The 21,859-nt window shown below is 33.4% G+C and overlaps 3 protein-coding genes and 1 long non-coding RNA gene across 5 annotated transcripts in view; 1 reads left to right on the forward strand and 3 right to left on the reverse strand.

The window, feature by feature from the left end:
* The window catches only part of LOC133189114 (uncharacterized), a 94,272-nt gene extending 72,964 nt beyond the window's left edge, over positions 1-21,308 (reverse strand). Inside the window, exon 1 of the mRNA XM_061324541.1 lies at positions 21,297-21,308. The gene's annotated coding sequence lies outside the window, so the exon portion shown is untranslated. The remainder of the gene's footprint in view (positions 1-21,296) is intronic.
* LOC133188654 (solute carrier family 23 member 2-like) lies at positions 1,600-13,936 on the forward strand. Of its 2 annotated transcripts, none has more exons than XM_061324161.1 (12): positions 1,600-1,615; positions 4,466-4,598; positions 6,545-6,702; positions 8,257-8,360; positions 8,681-8,742; positions 9,341-9,522; positions 9,813-9,933; positions 10,107-10,275; positions 10,503-10,756; positions 11,258-11,531; positions 12,889-12,984; positions 13,092-13,936. In XM_061324161.1, the coding sequence occupies exons 2-12, from the start codon at positions 4,473-4,475 to the stop codon at positions 13,367-13,369; spliced, it is 1,824 nt and encodes a 607-aa protein (XP_061180145.1). In that variant the 5' UTR covers positions 1,600-1,615; positions 4,466-4,472; the 3' UTR covers positions 13,370-13,936. The 2 variants fall into 2 exon arrangements, with proteins under 2 accessions (XP_061180145.1, XP_061180144.1); XM_061324160.1 differs by lacking the exon at positions 1,600-1,615 and adding an exon at positions 2,973-3,040.
* Positions 15,472-15,977, reverse strand: LOC133189112 (uncharacterized). The gene is made up of 3 exons (XR_009721408.1): positions 15,902-15,977; positions 15,636-15,740; positions 15,472-15,518 (listed from the first exon to the last, which is right to left on the reverse strand). It is a non-coding gene; the product is annotated as an uncharacterized LOC133189112 (long non-coding RNA).
* LOC133188309 (spindle assembly abnormal protein 6 homolog) lies at positions 16,012-20,525 on the reverse strand. The gene is made up of 9 exons (XM_061323680.1): positions 20,475-20,525; positions 20,021-20,095; positions 19,703-19,791; positions 19,521-19,566; positions 19,303-19,380; positions 18,992-19,080; positions 17,864-17,942; positions 16,172-17,680; positions 16,012-16,065 (listed from the first exon to the last, which is right to left on the reverse strand). The coding sequence occupies exons 1-9, from the start codon at positions 20,523-20,525 to the stop codon at positions 16,012-16,014; spliced, it is 2,070 nt and encodes a 689-aa protein (XP_061179664.1).
* Positions 21,309-21,859: the final 551 nt, after the last annotated feature.

The following is a 21,859-nucleotide window of genomic DNA, read 5'->3' on the forward strand; positions in this document are numbered from 1 at the left end:
GTGGGGGAGGGGTTATATTGTGATGGGGGTTTTGTCTTTCCGTCCATCTGTCCTTCCGTCTGTACGTCTAGCCGTCCGTACGTTCGTAACACTTGGGAGTACCCATCTCTTATCCGCAACTCCTCCTATACCACTGAATTTTATGAGCCTCTCACAGAATAGTATAGTCCCATTGTGACCATTTCCTATTTTACGCTTTAATCAGACAGTTATTTAGGGTTTACCATAGCAAAACATGGTCACAATCATTCTTTATATAACATTTGGGTGTACCCATCTCTTATCTGCAACTCCTTCTATACCACTAAATGAAATTTAGCGAGACTTTCACATATTCTTTTTTACGTAGTCCCATTATGCAACTTCTATTTTATGTTCTAATCAGACAAATATTTGGGGTTTTCCATAGCAAAGCACGGACACTGGCCATTCTATTATGATATTGGGTGTACCCATCTCTTATCCGCAACGCCTCCTATTCAACTAAATAAAATTAAATGAGACGTTCACAGAATCTTTATTACAGAGTGCCATTGTGCATCCCCTATTTTATGTTCTGATTGGACAGTTATTTGGACTTTCCCTGCCAAAAAATCGTCTTTGCCATTATACTCATATGGGAGAGGGGGAGGGGTATCATTTTGTGAGCTCAGTGCTCACAGTACCTCTAGTTTTTGTCTGACTTCATCAAAAACTCTAGCTCAGCCGCCTTGGTCTGGTCACTACGGGAAACAGTAACAAAGGAACATAAAAATAGACTATGGTCACTGAATATTCTTCTTATATACCCCCAGGTAGTGAGGTTCGATCCTGAGCCTTTCAGATGATTTTTCTGGAGCTCTACTTCTAAAACTCTGCATCATATTTTAGTTCTTATAAAAATTTGGATTCAACCATATCCAATTAAAAACCCACGATTAAATTTCATACAAAAAGCATTAAGTTAGGAACTATGTTTTGTGGAAGAAGTTTTTTTTAGAAGAACATTATCACTTTTTTCTATTTCGAAGTATTTATAGTACTTAAACAAACGTTAAACGTTTATATTAAATGCGCCATAGCACCAAAATAAGCATATTTACTCTTATCTTCGGTGTGTTGATACTAAAAATATACTTGCAGAAATTCTGAAAACTTTTGTTAGCAGGATCCAACCTCCTTGATAAAATTTATTCATTAACTCTTTGTATAGAGTTCAAATAGAACATGCGATATGTAAATGACAAATACCGGTATCAATTTTTTTTAAATCAGAAAATATGCTGGACGGAAGATGTTTATGTTTTATGTAATTTTACCGTATATTAAAGTAAGATAAAAATTTACAACCTGTTTTTCTATTTCATTAGTATTAAGCTTCCGGGTTCTTTCCTCAATTTTTATTTGAAACGTGTGCAAAGTAGTAGATCTCTAAAGACTGATTAATATTAGCATATTCACTGTTGTGGTATCCGGTAATTTAAAACTCACAACTCAAACTTATTCGTGTCGTTCGATTAGTTTACGACAGAATACTGCGCAGTCAACACCCATAAATCGAAAAGTATTATACGTACATCGATGACAATTAAGACAATTTTTAAGAGAAGGATTGCCGAGGGACTCTTCTGATAAGGTAGGTCTATTTTATTAAAATATTTAACTTTCTTTTAAATTATATAAAAAGCATATTACTGTTCATGGGATTTTTTAATAAAAATTTGCATGGTATGTGCAGACAGCAATTCTTTAAAAACACAACTTGTTTGAATGATGACAGAATATGAATAAAAATCAATGATGACAGAATTTTAATAAAAATCAGAAAACAACGGGAAGAAGAGCAATTTTCCCCCACTGACGCGCAAAACTATTGGAACACTGAGAGAGTGTCCAGCTAAAGTAAACTGTAAATCTCATGTTTTTATTCACCAATATATGTATGCACCGAATATGTATATTTTTATCTCAAAATTATTGTTGTCGTTTTTAAAAGTTTTATTGAAAGAAAAGTGGGGGAAACGAAAATCCCCTTCCTTTCAAATTTTCTTATAAAGATTTGACGCGTAGCAGTATGAAGATTTTCACTCATATTGAAAAAACTAAAGATGAAATATTCAGTATACCGATAAATCTATTCTATGGATAAAGGGGCCTGGACACAGATTTGATAGTTAATATCTTCAAAAATTTTCAGTATAATAATGACCTATATGTTGCTGGAGTATTTCACACAAAAATATCATAAAAGCTTGTTTTATAGAAATTTTTTTTATCTGGAAATTATTAAAACTACGAATTTCGGGACGCGTTTTATTGAAATACATCTTTGCACTTTTATGAAGTAAATTTTATCCTTAATATAAGAAAAGTGGAAAATTTGTTGCGTATTAAGGAAAAATAGGAAATTCAAATTAGAAAGATAAGAAAGGAAAACAAATTCATTAGTATTGTCAATCTGTGCTCAGTGATGTGGGAAGAGTAAACAAATTGAACACACCCGGTAAAACGTAAACATTAACAATAACATACCTCGTTCCTGTGTTTACAAACACGGGTGTCTGACGTAATGTTTTGAAGAATGGTTTTAAGAATTTTCATGTAAGTTCAATTTATGAAACTGAGGTAAGTTTTATTAATAAAAACAGAAATTTAAAATTGTAAACAAAAACGACAATGCAACTGTGTCCAGGCCCCTTTGCCTATAAAATGATAGGTATACGGGGCCCCCTCTTTAAGGACTCCCAAGAAAGGCCCTTGAATTTGACTTTTCAAAACATGAAAGTTTAGCGTTTGATGAGTCTTGTAGTGAGATTGGAGTTTGAAGGAGTCGTCCGAAAAATCCATGAATGATGAACGTCATTTGACCCGGCCAGGAATCGAATTCTCCACCTTCCACACACAAGGCTAACTCAATTTCATGCCAAACTTTTACGTAATCTTTGACTGAATTTTATGTTCGTCCATCACAGTAATTGATTTAGGACCCATATTTTTTACGGCTTTGAATGGGATCTCGAACAAAACAAACACGCGGATTCATTTCAACACAGTTGCAAAGGTAATTTGATTTTTCATGTCCCATGCATAAAATGGTATATTCTGTTTACATGTATATATATTTTGCTTGTCAAAGTTTTCTTCAGGTACATACATGTTATTGTAAGTTGTCATTTTTTTTCTGGCTGCCCCTTTTCAAAATCGATACTATGTGTCTTACTTCTTACTTACTGAATGTATTAGAAGAAAATGTGAAGATATACATGTATATACTGTGGAGTCATTTGATTTCAAAGTGACTCAATTTTCGTGGATACCTCTCATCTACGAATTAACATCCTCCCCGAATTAATTAACTATGGTTACAAAGTCATATTTCCTTTTTTAGGTATAAGAGAATAACGAAATTACGTCCCCTCAAACCTGCAAAATTTAAGCAATCCACGAAAAATGGTCCCACGAATTTTAATAATTTTACAGTATACGTATATATGTTTCAAACTGCAACCGTTTTATTCCAGACAGACAAAAGAACAATTTTTTAAACACAAAACATTGGGGGAAAACTGATTGAAGACAGTATAGGGCTTGAAAAAAAAACTATGTCTGTCAACAAACATGAAATTATTTTTCTACAAACGAAGGAAGTCAAGTCTCTTAACGAACAGTGTTGAACTTATGACTTCTATATATAAATCTGTTGTTGTTTTTACTGACTGTTTATAACAGTGCTATCTTGTCCCTTAAAAAATACCAACTTCGACCGCGGGAGTCTAGAACAGTACAGTATTATCCCCATACAGCTGGTATTAACAATCAAGTGGAAAAATTACAAATCGATGTACTTAGAGTGTTGTCCTTCCTCAATACTTAAATACATGAGGAAGAAAAACTTAATACGGTCTACTTGATTTAAAAAAAATGACGAAGAAATAAAATTCTCTAACTCTTCACCACCCATTATACTATTATTTGGTGTATGAAGTACCATGTTTCGAAATTATATATACTATAATTGACGATTAGTGAATTAATGAATTTACACGAATACCTTAATACTAGTAGTTTAAAAAAATCATAAAACTCGGAAAATTTATGTTTAGTTCGTCTTACAAATTTTCACAATTCAAATTGTTGTAAGAGAAAAAAAAGAGGTTCCATCTCTACATATGATCCCCCATTCTGAATTCATTCCAGTTCGTGTTCGTGTTTATTTTAGCTCTGTTTTACAATACATTGTATGCCTCAAAGAATTTCTTTTGATGAGATAACTTTATCAAACAATTTAACACAAAAGAGGGCAGCCGGTAAGGTGAGCAATCTCCCCCAGGACGGTAACAGTGACCACACGTATATTGTCTTAACGTCGTGTACTTGGTCATTTTTATCAAGAGCGTCAAATATTTGCTGTACATGCTAATTTGCATTTCAAAGTGTTTGATATGAGTGAGGAAATGCTTAAATCTCCACTTTGTACATATAACAGGGGGAAAATGGAGGAAGAGGAAGGACAGGGAGACAGACGAGTAACGAGGAGTAATGGGGATCGAGAGGAGCGGATCGTTTATAGTGTGGAGGACACTCCCCCTCCCCTTCTCACTTTCGTATTTGCATTGCAGGTAAATATGAAGGAAAAAAACTTACTGTGAATTTTTTCGTTTGGTGAAAGATGATTTACCTTTTTCCGTAGGATCTCTTTATGCTGCTTTTTTTTTTAATTTTCAAATGGTATAGAATGTAAGAAATGAAAATATGTAGTAAAAGTCGGGGAAAGTTCAACAGTTCAATTTGTCAATTAACATTTAGAAAAGAAAACTATAAAAACTGAAAGATTGGATTGACTAGGCATTAATTAAAAGTGAAGCTTGCAAGAAAAGAACATACATGTACATGTATACCTTTAAATTTGTATCAAGCGTCATTAACAATGCCTGGGGGTAATTTGAGGTTTTGATTGAAAGAGGCAGACAACTGCCTTGTCATAACGTATATATTTAGGTGAGATGTACCTTTTGTCTAATAAAATTTCGTACAGGTGTTCCTATTTTCCCTTAGTAAATAACAAATGATTGCAGGAAAACAAACAAACAAACAATCACAAGACTGAAAATTTACAAAGTGCCAGCACCCCAAATAGTCGAGATTTATTGTGATACATATCAGATTTCATCTTTCAGTTCAAAAAAGTATATTTCGTAAGGCAAAAAGATTTGAAACCTTTTGTAGACCCTGCTGACATTTAAATCATCTACAGCTACAATACCATGTTTTTGAAAGCTTTGTGAACCATTATAACGCAAAAACACAAGAATGTTTGTGAAACACTGCGATTCAAAATGTAAATAAGAAAAATTACACTATGTATTTTTCATGGCTAAAGCTTCACACCCACCCCACACCCCAAAATGGTTGTCAATTCCATTACTTTGTTGAGAAGTTGTTTATGTGCCTGCGTGATAACCAATGATCAATACACTTAAGAAATGAGGTCAAAATGTTTAATAATTATAGTATGAATTCACAAGGGTACATTATAATGTAAAAGGAACAAATAAGATTAACATTCAAAGTTCTGTTAAGGAAACTCAGCAACAAAAATAGGCTGTGCTCAACACTACGAGATTTTCCAGCCCGACTTCAAATTTAAACAAGCAGTCCGAGCTTCTCCACGGATACCGATGCAATATTATAAAAACCTGCTTTTGTTAGGCCAGAGCAATGGGTCCCTATGGCTATTTTTTGAAAGTAGGATGCGAAATTCGTAGGATTAAAAATATTTCCAATACACACACAAAAAAAATTGAGCGTGTAAAGTTTTGTATCCAGTGTTTTGTTCAAAAATACATGTACTGAATTTTTACTTTGCTTTGGAAAGTTTATTAAGTTATACCTCTTAAAATCTTTTACACCAGAAATTGAAAGCTTATTAATTGAATTAAGTGAAAAAATTCCATGTTGTATCCAGTGTTTTGTTCAAAAATACATGTACTGAATTTTTACTTTGCTTTGGAAAGTTTATTAAGTTATACCTCTTAAAATCTTTTACACCAGAAATTGAAAGCTTATTAATTGAATTAAGTGAAAAAATTCCATGTTATTCAAATCATTATGATCAAGGGAGGTTTATAATATTTGATATGTGCATTTGTAGTTTCTTCCATGAAAATCAGCATTTCAAGTTGAGAAGATTTGGTTTTTATCTGTCTGTCTATCTATAAACAATTTTCAAAACGCTACTCCTCCTACAGTTTTGGTCAAATTTCAATAAGACTTGGTACACACGTAAACTATACCAAGGTACTAATTCTTTTCATAGGTTTTTGATTTCGACAAACGGAAATGCCATGGTTACTAAGAATAGAAAATACTTTAAATTCTTTTAAAACGCTACTCATCCTATAGTTTTGGTCTGATTAGACTTTTTTACACAAAGAGACTATACTAAGATATTTCCTTATTATATGCATGTGCACACCAGTAGACCTCGAGTAACAGTCTCATCAAAGTTTTCTTTTTTATGATAATGTATATTATTCTGACATAATGTTCCTCTTTTTATTTGTAGCAAGCTATTCTGGCTTTAGGAAGCACACTGTCTATTCCCTTCATTTTAACCATACAACTTTGTGCCAGCACAAACTCTGACGCTCGCGCCCAGCTCCTGTGTATTTCCATGTTTATGTGTGGCGTGGCGACCCTTCTACAAACAACGTTCGGTGTCAGGTACATCTACTTCTTCTTGTGTGGCTTGCCCTTCTCTTAGCCATGACCAAAAACATACCGTATAAAGGGAGACGCTTTAAATCTTTTATTTCCATTTTCATGTACATGTAGCTAGCTTGACTAACCCAGAAGGCACCTGGCGTCATTAAAACGTTTCTCATCCCCAAACGAAGTCCATCCCGACATGAGAAAAGTAAACCAGTGTCAAATGATCCGGGAACTCTCCATATATAGCGTTGCCTTTTTTTTTCATATTATCAGATACATGTATATATGATTAGATCCGACATTTCCAACTTCAATACGTGATAAGGGGTCATATTTAAATCTGCTGAACGTGTCACAAATCACTATCTACTACTTTTGAATCTGTATCAATAAAATACTTTGCCCTTGGTTGAACTCAAAACTATAGCACCAAATTCCACTTACATGTGAATCTGTCTCTTATCAAAATTAATGCTGTTTGATATATATAGTAACGATTGGTTTACATCACTGCAAAGATAGTTTGCGTGAAATTGAAAAGATTTGCCCTGAAGTGGACTAAATTAATTACGGCATTAAGCGATACTAGACCTTCCGATCACTTCACGTCAGAGTGCCGAGCGCTTGGTGAAGGAACATTAACTTAGGTCAGTAGCGGCCGGGGTTTGAACCCATGACTTTTCGATTACGCAGCAAGAGTTCTACCGACTGAACTACAGTGACAGTGATTACATTGTAAATATGGATTTGAACAACATAAATGTATTTGGAAACTTGGCAGATATAGTTTCTGTCAGGATGGTTTTATTTCCTCTGTTGAAAATGTAATAAAAGATATTCAGCTGTAACCTAGAAAATCATAACAGAAATGTGTAAAAAAGCAAAACACACCAGATAGTTCGTGTTCAGTTTTATGTGTGCATAGTACGTAAATCGAACACACCCGGTAAAACGTATACATTATTATTTACAGCAAAAGAGCTCGTGCCCAACACAGATGTTTGATGAAATTTTATAAAGAATGCTGTTATCATTGAATTTTAAGAATTGTTCGTTAAACTGAATTTAAAACCGTTAAAAAATAGCAATGCACCTTTAACACAAGGAATGCACATAAATTTAAAAAAGCGTATCTGTGCTCCTTGAAAAGCAGTCATTCACGTAAAACTTGCACACAAATATAACACAACGCCAAGACAGCATAAAGAGAGCAATACAAAGTAGGCCATTTAGCAAAAGTTCAGTGATATGACTTGTAACTTTTTTGGACAGGAAAATGCAATGGCTAATGTTATCCTCTTCCTTTTTTGTTTGTTTTCTTTTTTTGGAATATTTGGTTTTGTTTTTGTTTGTTTATTTGACAGAACAGGTTTTTGTTTTTATTTGTTGTGTGTGTGTGTGTTTTAATTTTGGTTGTTGTTTTTTTTGTTTTGTTTTGTTATTTTTTTTGTTTGTGTTTTTTTTATTTGATGAGCAAAAACTTCGTGTTTGAAGTTTGGTAGTGTGTATGATGACAGTGAACAATATATGTTGCTTACAGCGATAATGTAATTCTTCGTTTTTCAGACTAGGGATCATACAGGGTGGATCCCACAATTTTATCGCCCCAATTATAGCTATGATGGCGCTAGACAAATGGAAGTGCACAGAGCAAGAGCTAAATGTTGACGGTAAGTTACCGAAATCAACCATAAACTTTTGGGCTTTTCTCATACCCTCAACAGTTTTGTAATGTCAGTTACATTTGCTGATGAATTCACAGACAATAATATTTTTAAACCCCTTCTCTCTAAGTATGATGATGAATTTTAAAAAAGAAATATCTAAATTAGAAAAAGTCCTAAAGATTTAGGAAAGATATATCCCAGTTTTCACAAAAAACATACAAAAACGTAATAATTACCAAACCTTTGAAGAAGTTGTGTAGTTTACAGATAAATAGTATATGAACTTTTTAAGGACCACTACACTTCATATACGTGTATTTCAGAATTGAATTACAATTCCACAATCATCGACAGAGACGAGATTTGGCAGAAAAGAATGCGCGAGGTAACATTTTTATTACTGGAAGAAATTATTATTGATTACTCAGCAGTATATCCAGGGTATGCCAGTTTGTAACTTACTGCAACTTCAGAAAGGAATTTTCTTTTTTATGGTTACTTGCCCACAAAAATCATGCAGTTTCTCAATTAAGATATCTTTTATCCAGACGTTTCAGAGACAGAACTCTTTTCAAGATATCTAAGTCTGCATTGAAACCTCTGCCCTATACAATCAGATATCTAAGTCTGCATTGAAACCTCTGCCCTATACAATCAGATATCTAAGTCTGCATTGAAACCTCTGCCCTAAACAATCAGATATCTAAGTCTGCATTGAAACATCTGCCCTATACAATTAGATATCTACGCCCCTCAGATATCTGCTGATGTTATTGAGAACGTTTTTAATCAGATATCTACTCTTCTCACTCAGATATCAGGTGATTTAAATAAGAACTTTTACTATTCATTCAGATATCAACTCTCCTCACTTAGATATCAAATGGTTTTTTTTTCTCAGTAAGATCTCTTTTCTCTTCAGTCAGATATACACCTTCTCAATGAGATATCTGTGTTACTTCAGACAAAATTTTGATTGACAGATTCAAGGCAATTTGATGTTGGCCTCTGTTATTCAGCTTGTCTTGGGATGTACCGGCCTGATGGGGTTTTTCCTTAAGTTCATTGGCCCCCTCACCATAGCTCCTACTATTTCTTTGATAGGCCTTTCTCTAACAGGTGTAGCAGCCGATATCAACAAGTACCACTGGGGAATAGCCATGCTGTAAGTGTACATGTATATCTAAATGTTTGAATACTCAAGTATAGCATCAGTCTATACATGATAGAATAATATTCTGCAAAATTGAATGCTAGGTCAAGGGTAATCAAGGTCAAAGTTCAGATAAAATCTGGTTACTTCCTATAACATTACGTGTCATTGAAATATATAATAACATAATTATAATATATTGTGCAATTTTGCGTTGAGGTTGACCCCTATAGCAAATATAAGAATTATTAATCTTTGTTAGTCATTTTCAATTGAAGCAGCTTGTTTAATTTTCTTATCAGAACGTTGGTGCTGATTGCAGTATTCAGTTTATACCTGGGCCGCCTCAAAATTCCTTTACCAAGTTTTTCAAAAGCCAAAAAATGTCACATTACAAGATACCCAATCTTCCAGCTTATGCCAGTGAGTGGTTTTTTTTTTTTTCCTGGATTATAAATATTATAGTCCATTGCATGAGTTTAAAACTTTTTAAACATTCCTTTAACCTGGGCTATGTCACCAATACATGTACTTTTTATAGCAGTGTGCTTGATCTGGTAATGATTTTTTAGCCTTTATCTCCGCTATCCTTGTAGGTGATTCTCAGTGTTGCCATCTGTTGGCTGCTTAGTTATATTCTTACAGTCACGGACGTCCTTCCTCCAAAAATTGTCATCCAAAACAAATCCAGCACCAATCTCGCGCGTACAGACGCCAGGCTAGACGTACTCAATACCATGCCGTGGTTCTATTTCCCATATCCATGTAAGTATCTAAGAAATTTGTTATTAATTTGAGCAAATAATATTTGCACATGTTGATTACATTTGTACCTTTTAAATTGTATATATTTATAATTAATTCTGCAATATATTTTATATGATCTGAGAGGATGGAATGGGTTATTCCCCTCAACAGCAACTCGATCGATTTCCACATTAATCTGCTCAAATTTCTAAATTTCCAAAGCTTTGATTATTTTGTTTCACTAGTTCAGTTTGGCATACCCACGGCTTCGGTGGCAGGATTCGCAGGAATGCTTGCCGCCACTATATCATCTGTTATCGAGTCCGTGGGAGATTATTTTGCTGCCGCTCGGCTGTCAAATGCCGAGGCACCACCACCTCATGCAGTAAACCGTGGAATAGCCACTGAAGGCTTTGCTAGCATCATTTCCGGTATGGTTGGAGCAGGGCATCCCACCACTTCATACAGTGGAAATATTGGAGCCATTGGAATAACAAAGGTATGCACTAGAAATGTAAACTGCTTTTGGCAAAATGGTCTCAAAATCATATGAAAAAAGAATATAAATGCGTAGTGCATTTATTAATCCACAAGAATTGGTGGAGAATACCTGTTTAAACGAAATACCATATTGTTCCCAGAAAATCAAAGTAATTAAAAAAATCAACTGAATGTAAAATATATCTACAACGGAATTCTAGCTATGTCTAACAGTTTCTTGTCTATATTGTTCTTGTCTTACTGAATTGTTGTGATATGATGCCGGCACCTGAATAATTGTTGCAGTAATAAATTATTTCTGACAAATATATTATTTCTCTTCACATTTACACACAGGGTACCGGTATGATGACATATACAATACATATATTCCGATATCTATTTCAGAAGCTCTTTTTCTTAAAGTTTGATATTGTCTAGCGCTGAAATGCAATCATAAATATATTGTAGGTACAAGTATTGTAAAAAAAAGTTTACATGCAATACTTTGATATCGCAGGTTGCCAGTAGGCGTGTTTTTCAAGTGGCTGGGATTATCCTTCTCCTGAGTGGCATTATCGGTAAATTTGGTGCGGTACTGACATTGATCCCAGATCCCATTATAGGTGGGACTCTGACGGTAGTGTTTGGGATGGTGGGAGCAGTTGGGATTTCCGTGCTTCAGTTTATGGACATGTCATCTACCAGAAATCTGACAATTCTAGCTTTGTCGATGATACTGGGTCTGATGATCCCGCAGTGGTTACTTCAAAACCCAAATTCTATTAATACTGGTAAGAGGAGCATAAAAAATGCATTGAAATTTACCTCATCAATCACTATAAAAAGTCCTGCTAAAGTTTGAACGTTCACATGCTGTATTTCAGAAATAACCTATTTTATTTTATTTTTATTTTGTTTTATGATGTAATCAATCAGTTTATCATGTGATAATTTCCATAAAGGCAAAGGCGTTTATGCATAGAATTATGACGTAAGCAAACTGTTTGAACATCATCAGAAGACAAAAAAAACCCAGATAATTATTCCTTATATTTACATTTCTATTTGATCCTTCATTCGATAAAAAATAATATATTTACGTTATTTTTGTTTCAAAAATTAGAAATCTAAGTCTGCAAGCTCAACTCAGTGCTAAACTAAGCCACACACATCGAAATTGCAGTTCTGTCATGTGGTGCGCAAATGGCTTTATAAAGATATAAATCTAACTGTTTCTTTTATTTGTATTTTTATCTCAGACAAAGCAATTGAAAATGTAAATATTTGGAAATTAAGGCATCTTCCTTTGAAATATTACTACAAAAATATCTTAAATAACTACAAAAATATCGTCAACTATATAGCATAACTACAAAGTATTTACATCCACTGAAACATTTTCTCCTTTATTTCTTAAGAAAACCATTGTTGTTTATCAGTTAGTAAACACCACTTATATAGATTTCGGTGCGGTGGCTCTTCCATCAATGAAACGTACAATGACGTACATATCAATAATACAATATTTAATCTACTTAATACTACTTTAGATGATTATTTGTACAGATATAAATATAAACAATAAAATTTCTTTCTTTGGTAGTTAGTATTGGAATTAACGTTGCAACTATTGCAGAAAAAAAATCTGCAACCGCTACAACATTAATTCCCATACTAACAACCAAAGAAAGCATTTTATTGTTTAAATTATCAGATTTCAAGCAAAAGAAAGATCTTTTTATTACATAAGAAACAAGCTAATAGATCAAGTCAACCTTATGTTTGTTTGTTAGAATATCAGTCTTTCTGGGAGAAACATTCTAGGCATTCCTTTGTTGTATTTAACGTGAAGCAGCAGTACTAGTTCAAATGCTATTGCTCTAAGTGTTTACACGAAAAGTGGATAGGCGTATAATGTTAATCATTGGTAATTTTTTTTTTTTTAATTTCAAAATCAGCAATTTTTTAAGACAATGTTCTGTATTTAGATAAGACGGATTTTTCTTTTTTGAAGATAGATGATCAGAATTATAATTTTAAGTTCATGCTTGACCGTCATATTATTGTTTTGTTTTGGTTTTTTGTTTGTTTGTGTTTTTTTTGTTTGTTTGTTTTATTTTGGTATCGGAATTATTTTTCTTCTTCCAGGAAGTGACGATCTTGACCAGGTTCTGAAGGTCTTGCTTACTACCGCCATGTTTGTTGGTGGAGTCATCGGCTTTATTCTGGACAATACTGTACCAGGTCAGCTTACAATCCTTCTGTATTCCGTATAAAAAATTAAAAGGTTGCTTTGAAAAAAAACATTAGCTGTTTGAATACTAGTATTACATTTTGCAAAATTGTTTCAGGGTCGAAAGAAGAACGTGGGCTAATAAAATGGCGGGAGACTTTAGACTTAAGTCTGGAGAGAAGAAAACCAGTTCAATATAACATGCCTCTAGTTACAAAGTTATTGAAACGATTGAAATGTTGTGCATATTTTCCAATATCCCCAACATTTACAAAAAGTCCACTAAACTGTTGTAAGAAAAGTAGGACTCAAAAGAAATATGAACCTGACATAGTCCTCACTGACACCAAACCAGTACAACAAAATGGCAGCAGTGACTTCTCTGAGAAACTGTAGTAATGAAAAGACACTGGTCATGTCTTCATCAAAATCAGCGATGGCTTCAATCAGCTTAGATATGTCCGAGGGAACCAGTAATGAGGTCATGTACCGTACATGAAACCGTGCATCATATTCTGTTTCATAAGGTGAATCTGTATATGAGCAACATGAACTACATTGTACTCAATTATATTAAAGACTATAAATATTTTTTTATTATTCTTTGATATTAATTATTCAGCCTTGGTTTGATTGAATTCAGAATATCTTCACTATAACTCTTCTACCTCCTCTGTCAACAAATTCCATTTCAGAATCCTACAAACATTTCAAAGAGTTATGGCGAAGTCAAAACATTATATGTAAAAGAATAATGTTCTATTTTTATTTAAGATATCCGTTACAAAGAGTGTAACTTTAGTATGTGAATTCTCCATACCTTGTGTTATACACGAGTATGGAACATAAGAGGTACTCGGTGACAGATTTGTGATATATGCATACTGTACCCAACCCAATTTGACGATTTTTAGAATTTTATCAAAAATATTTGTAATCTCTAAATAAAGAGTCACAAAGTAATGCATTTTGTTTTGTAATAATGTGTGTGTGTGTGTGTGTGCTATGAGGCCATTCCATTTTTTTCCCCATGTTTAGCGTCCACCTTGGTTTTTGACACACCTGATCAGAAAAAAAAAACAAACAAACAAAATCAGGAGTTCTGAAATTGATTCTCTAGGTCGAAATCTTTGCTTTCTGTCATTTTTTTTGGTGTACAATATGTCGTATTAGATTTATTCTAAGCATTTGATGCCTTGATTTTGCTTAAGAATAGATCTTCAAGAAAAATAGATTAAGGAAATAAAATTCTTTGAATGACGTCATTTTTATGACTGTAAAGTCCGTGTTTTATTTATTTATTTATTTATTTTTTTTTTTTTGGCTTCTGTGTTTTGTTTTTGTTTTTGTTTTTTTGTTTTTTTATTTTGTAAATAGGTAGGTTGGAAAGATAGGTGGACGCTAAACAGGAAAAAACTTGGAATGGCCTCATAAAGTGTCCCCCCCCCCGCCCCCTTTTCACTTTTTTTAGTGGAAATCCTGAATATTCTTCAAATCGTTGGCGATATCCAAGTCTCCTTACATATATAAACCTGACATTTGAAATAAATTTTTCATATACTAGTAGTGAACCACAATATAGTAAAGGAATGAAAAAATTACATTCAAACAGGTTTCGATTTAGCCAGATTTCATCAGTTTTATGAATTACTCCTATCTCTGAATGATTTTAAAATGAAATGATCAAGCGAGTTACAAATCCTAAATTATGAGATCCCAAAATCAAATATTTGTTGTTTCAATAAATATTTAATAACGATTATATGTAGAAAAACTCAAAATACATGTATGAAAAGAACACAGGGACAACAATTTGCCTGTGAATGAAGTGTTAGGTCAGACGACACGTTCATATATAATTTGCCTCAAGGATCTGTACTCAAGTATTTATTTACTTTTTTTAACGAGTTTACCCACAAAAAATTGAGGTACCTAACCAGACATCTGTGCAAAATATGAGAGGATGGTGTTAATTAGAAATCACTTGAATTGACAATTAATATAATGTTGAAGGTATTCCTTTTTTCAAGACATTTTAAAAATTAGACAGTTTAGAAATCACAATATGATGATGATTATTAATATTTTTTTATATTTATACGAAGAATTTGAGGAACGTCTGCCCTTAAGAATACACAAAAAAATCGTTTACAATGGAGTTCACAAAATCTGGCTGATACTTGGAGACTATGAACAGAGGATATTTGGCTTCACTTTGGCTTTAGATCGAAAAAAATTTCGTCAGTAAATTGAATTCTCTCTGAATAATTGTATTTTTCTACATTTATTCATTATCCAATTACCATCCTGTTTCATTAGATCTTTATGAATAAACAAAGTTTTCTTTTAAACAAATAATTTTTAATACTGTATTACAATGTAAATAATTTATTTTGATTCCATAAATCATCAAGACTTGATTCAATAAATAATTAATATTTATTTCATTTCATCAGACACATTTTTTCTTATTTTCTCTTTAAACAATTTTTCTTTCTCTTCCTCAAGCTCTTGTTTCTTCTTACCAAACAAATTTTTCGTCACCCTAAAACAAATCAAATGTATAAAGTTTAGAAAATAATGGATTAAATCTTTTTATCCACACAATTAAGAAAACAAAATATAAAACTGGGTGTAAAAATTAATAAGCATAACTTTTTACCTTAAAATAATCAACACCAAACAGGAACAGTTTTCTAGGCCCAAACAGGCCATCGTCATCATCATCATCATTTTTGTCTCCACTGGCATTGTCTTCCTTCAGAAGCTGGGGAAGAAATGAAGAGTTGCTACATGTAACCATTTATCTTTTTAAATCAGATAAATAAAGTTACATGTATCTATTTTGAAAAAGAGAGCAAGTTTGCCTTTGTTCTACCTATTACAGCTGATAATTATGTAAGGATTGTAACTTAATAATCCTAATACCTCTTGTATAACTGTCATCTTCCTGATGTCTGGAGTCTCCTGTTTCCTTCCTCCTTCATAACTCTCTGGTTCTGTTTCCTTCTGATTTTCTATAACTTTCTGCTTAATTGCTACCTTATTATTCTCTGCTTCATGTATGGATAGAGTCTCATTTTCTGGGTGATCTTGTTTAAATAATTCATTACTCTCTAAGTATGCTATCCTCTTCTTCTCTGTAGGTTGTTTCAGTGCTATCCCTGAATTTGTGATATCTGAGGGACTTTGCTCTACTGTTAACTCAAGCTCTTCTGAATGTTTTTCCTTTATGACAACTTGTGCATCTGCTAACTCCAGCTCTTCTGAATGTTTTTCCTCTGTGACAACTTGTGCATGTGCTACCTTCAGCTCTTCTGAATGTTTTTCCTCCCTGACAACTTGTGCAGGTACTAACTCCAGCTCTTCTGAATGTTTTTCCTCTGTGACAACTTGTGCATGTGCTAACTCCAGCTCTTCTGAATGTCTTTCCTCCATGAAAATTTGTGCAGGTGCTAACGCCAGCTCTTTTGAATGTCTTTTCTCCGTGACAACTTGTGCATGTGCTAACTTCAGCTCTTCTGAATGTTTTTCCTCCCTGACAATTTGTGCATGTGCTATCTCCAGCTCTTCTGATTGTCTTTCCTCTGTGACAACTTGTGCATGTGCTAACTTCAGCTCTTCTGAATGTTTTTCCTCCATGAAAACTTGTGCATGTCCTACCTCCTTCTCTTCTGAATGTTTTTCCTCCCTGACAACTTTTGCAGGTGCTAACTCCAGCTCTTCTGAATGTTTTTCCTCTGTGTCAACTTGTGCTAACTCCAGCTCTTCTGAATGTCTTTCCTCCATGAAAATTTGTGCAGGTGCTAACTCCAGCTCTTCTGAATGTTTTTCCTCCATTAAAATTTGTGCAGGTGCTAAGGCCAGCTCTTTTGAATGTCTTTCCTCCGTGACAACTTGTGCATGTGCTAACTTTGGCTCTTCTGAATGTTTTTCCTCCCTGACAATTTGTGCATGTGCTAACTCCAGCTCTTCTGATTGTCTTTCCTCTGTGACAACTTGTGCATGTGCTAACTCCAGCTCTTCTGAATGTTTTTCCTCCATGAAAACTTGTGCAGGTGCTAACTCCAGCTCTTCTGAATGTTTTTCCTCTGTGACAACTTGTGCAGGTACTAACTCCAGCTCTTCTGAATGATTTTCCTCCATGACAACTTCTGCAGGTGCTAACTCCAGCTCTTCTGAATGTTTTTCCTCCATGACAACTTCTGCAGGTGCTAACTCCAGCTCTTCTGAATGTTTTTCCTCCATGAAAACTTGTGCAGGTGATAACTTCAGCTCTTCTGAATGTTTTTCCTCAATGACAGTTGGTGCAGGTGCTAACTCCAGCTCTTCTAAATGTCTTTTCTTCGTGAAAACTTGTGCATGTGCTAGCTGAAGCTTTTCTGAATGTCTTTCCTCCATGACAATTTGAGCATGTGGTAACTGCAGCTCTACTGAATGTTTTTCCTCCGTGACAACTTGTGCATGTGCTATCTCCAACTTTTCTGAATTCTCTCCTCTGGTGACAACTTGTACATGTGCTATCTCCAGCTCTTCTGAATTCTTGTTCTTTGTAACAACCTGTACATGTGCTAACTCCAGTTCTTCTGAATTCTTGTCCTTCGTGACAATTTCAGGTTTTATATTCTGTTGGCCCTCATTAGGAAGTTCTTTCTTGTTATATTTTTGCACATTATTTTTTTGTTCTTTTGATGTTGGTTTGACAGCCTATAAACATAAGTGTAATTGTACACTGTATACGTACTCAGTATTTCTATATTCTTTTTCATTGATAACATTTTATCATTTAATTTTGTAATATCTGTTCCCATACCAGCTTTGATTAAAAACAAAATTCATGAAATAAAAAGAAAATATCTGAGAAATTTACATATATGGCGTTTACGTTACCTCTTGTTTTATTTTCCGAGGATAGTTTCTTCTTTTTGCTGCAGTGTTTGCAAGCCTCTTTGTTTCGTGTCTTCTTTCACTAAAATATTAAAATAGCTCTTTGTATTACATCCAAACAGGGTTAGGATTTTTATTCTTCATTATTAGTCCCCTTCTGGTGTAACCGGAGGGGACTATAGGTTTCCTCTGAGTTTGTCTGTCCGTCTGTCTATCTGTCTGTCTGTCCCTCTGTCTGTCTGTCAGTCTGTTCCACTTGGTTTTCCGCACTTTTTTCCTAAACGCTTTCAGATATTGAGCTGATTTTTGGTATGTGAGTGTATCTTGATGAGTTACAGAACAAGTTTGCGTTTCGTTCCGCTTCGTTGATTTTGACGGAATTAAGGCCTTTTCAATTTTTAGGGTTTTTCCGCAATTTTCTTCTTAACGCTTTCAGATATCGAGCTGATTTTTGGTATGTGACTTTACCTTGACTAGTAATAGATCAAGTTTGCGTTTCGCCCCGCTTCATTGATTTTTGACGGAATTATGGCATTTTCAATTCTTAACGGGAACCAGATTACACTTGCCGGTAGGGGACTAGTATTGCTAATGCAATACTTTCAGAATGCTTGTTATAATTAAACCTTATAAGGATTAGGTTTATCTTTTGGATCCTTTTATTACAATTCTGAAGATTCACAAAACAATGGGGGAAAAACGGTTTTTGGATTATTTTGAGATATATTTCATATCAGAGAAAGAGAATCGTCTGATCTTCTGTAAAACGAAAACTAGAGCTGAAAATTTAAGGACGTAGGAGACTCAAAAAGCATGTTATAGAAATTTGTAAAACAGCTTGTATGGGTTTTATTTAAGGTAAAAACATTTTTTCGCGAAATTTACCTATCAAACAAGCTTATCCTTTTTTTTTAAATTCTCTTCAAATTTTTACTTTTGTGTCTATATATAATAAAAAAAATGAAATTCCTTAAATTAGAATAAATGAAAATTTATTGCAATTTTACCAGGAACAAAATTGATTTGAATCTAAAAACAACAAAATACAAGATGCTATGATAAAATCATACTTTCACAAGATTTTGGGCAGCATAGACTTCAAAGAATGTTACACAAAATTGAGTCCCTTACCTGAAGTTATTTATCTGCTTTCTACTTCTACGAGTCTGATCAAGTCGGTTTTTCTCCAAGTTAAAACTCTGCTCTACAACATTTGCTCCCTATAAACAAATTGAATGCATAAAAAATATGATAGAAGACTAAAAGTGTATAATTTTGTTTTTATTTCAATGTTTTCATTTAAAACCTGTTCTGATTAGGTAAGACAGATACAACATGGTTCATTTTATCTAGATGCTGATTAATAATGGAGACTACCAAAATTACACATGGACATCAATAAAATACCTGTCAACTGTATAAATCTGAATAGACTGAAATACCTCATTTCTTTTCTTCTCCTCCTCTTCTACCCTCTCTGCCCAGGAGTAGTCGAATTTTAAAATCTGGAGCTTTGTTCTCTGAAGGTAAAGATGAACACATGTACATAGGAAAATGTGTAGAATATGTGATATATGTACATACCGATGAAGTGTTGTGGATTTTATTAATTAAAGTAAAATCGCGTTTAATTTCACGGTGCAACTCAAACTGCACTTACCCAATCTCTAACCGGTTCATCTCCAAAATTGAGAACTGTTTCTTCTCTGCGAAGAGAAATACAACGTTATAGGAAGTCTTAGAACTTCATATAAGAAAGCGGAAAATATGTCAGAATAACTATAAGTGCTGAGATACAGATTTTTATCAATCTATAAAAAAGTGACAACATTACATCTGTACCTGCTCTTGTCAATGTTTTTGTTTCCAGTTTCTTCTCCTGTAATCTCTTTATTTAGCATTCTTTCCATTTCTTCTTTCTGCTTTTGCGCCTGAAATATCAAAGTTTAAATAACCATATTTGCAACATACTTAACTGGACAACTATTTTCTTTTCTATTTTCCCCCGTAGAACGCTAATTATAAATTTGATTAAAAAGTATGTAACAAGTATCCTAATACTGAAAACATTCGTATTTCAAATTAAAAAATCATTGAATTTTTTTCCCTTATCAAAAATTTTGCAATTAAACTACTATGCATTTTACTCCGTATATTTACCTCCATTAGTCTCTCATGCTCTTCAACGGCATCAGCCCAACTATATTCAAATTTCAAGATCTTCAGCTTTGAGTCCTGAAAAAATTATTTAATGGGTAAACTATATATAGATAGATAGATAGATAGATAGATAGATAGATAGATATAAAATTTAAAACGCAGAGGGGTGATTAAATGGATACAAAATAAAGACATATTCTGAAAACCTGTATTAATTAAAACTGAATACCTTCCCCCCTTTCAATAAAAAGCTTGCAGAAATGAAGATCGTTCGATCTGCGATAAAGCATAGTATTTTATGCGTACATGTGCATTTTTGGAACTTAGCTTTTCATGTAAATCAAATATATAATTTAAGTTGACTTAAAAACGTTCTACAACTATGCTTAGATCTAAATTTTACAAGAAGAAATCTAAATCAGTTTAGTAACTATTTGTCTGAATGCCCACTTACAACATCTGTGACAGCATCCTCCCCAAAATCTAAAATCTCATCCATATCCATGATTGCTTGCTACAGAAAGAAGAAACAAATATATTTATCAGAAATATGAAATTACATGATGTAGATAGTAATGAAATACATGTATATCATCTAAAAAGAATATTGACAAGAAGACTAATAGCTACGCTCTGGATTAAAATTACCTTCTACTTCTAAGCTCAACACTGTTTGTTTTGTTGTAGTGATGATTGTTACGTCATACTGTTTGTGACGTTTGATCTCGTGATAATGTAATTATGACGTCAGAATTAAAGAAAAAGTTATGAACATTTTTCTAAATACATCCAACATGAAATATGATAGGAAGGTTTTTTAAGACTGATTCGTGTAATAATGGTAATAATGGAATTAGGACAATAAAGATTTTTTTGTTTTAATTATTCTGGGGGAGGGGGAGGGATTCTTGGGGTGAAATTTTTCAATTCTTTCAGTCATTAAATTCTGGTAACGTCAATGAATTCTCATCGTCACAAGCCACGGGTTTTGTGTCCATTCTATTTCCACAATTTTGTGGAAATTGAAAGTACACAAAACCCGTGGCTTGCGACGGTGATGAATTCTAAGTTCTATGTAACAATGCTGCATTAATATCAATTAAATCCTTGATTTACAAATAAAGGTAACTTTAAAAATTACAATGTTGAATATTAAATAACCCTTTTTATGAGTTGATATTCAAACATAATGTACTAAATGGATATATAATGGCAAATACAGAGAATTTTTTTTAAATATGCAGATGCGTACCAGAAGATCAACTCTGCGAATTCAATTGCTTTTTTCAAGATTTCCATTTTTTTTTTAAATTGTCGAATGCTGGATAATTATTTACGTATCTATTACTGTCTATTTCCAACACCGAACTCTTATATTTAACAACAAAAACAACAGCAGCAACAACAAAAAGTTTTAAGATACGGAGGAACAATAATCTACTCACTTTCTTCGCTCGATCCTATGTTTGGTTGTGAAGTCAGTATAATTGTGACGTCAAAAATAATAAGCAAACACCCTCCAACGTCACAATTAGCCATAGCAAAAATTAATGTTGTCCTCCATGTTCCTCAGAGTAGTCATAAAATAAAAACATATGAAGGGTCCAGAAAAGACACAACAAATCCTATTCCATTCACGACAGTCCAAGCATCACCAGAATGAACTTTACATTGTAATGATCTCCTAAAGTTAGTAAACAGTGCTTAAAATTAGATCATCAAAGTAGAACAAAAGTAAAATCCCAAATCCTTATTTATTAGGAGAAAGAGTTAAGCAGTAGGTAAAACTTAGGAATTTTTTTATGAATATCGAGGAATTGGGAACTTAATTTTTTTCTT

The sequence above is a fragment of the Saccostrea echinata genome, unplaced genomic scaffold, assembly GCF_033153115.1.
Source record: "Saccostrea echinata isolate AGI-Se365-2 ecotype Australia unplaced genomic scaffold, CSIRO_AGI_Sech_v1 ptg000016l, whole genome shotgun sequence".
Lineage (NCBI taxonomy): Eukaryota > Metazoa > Mollusca > Bivalvia > Ostreida > Ostreidae > Saccostrea > Saccostrea echinata.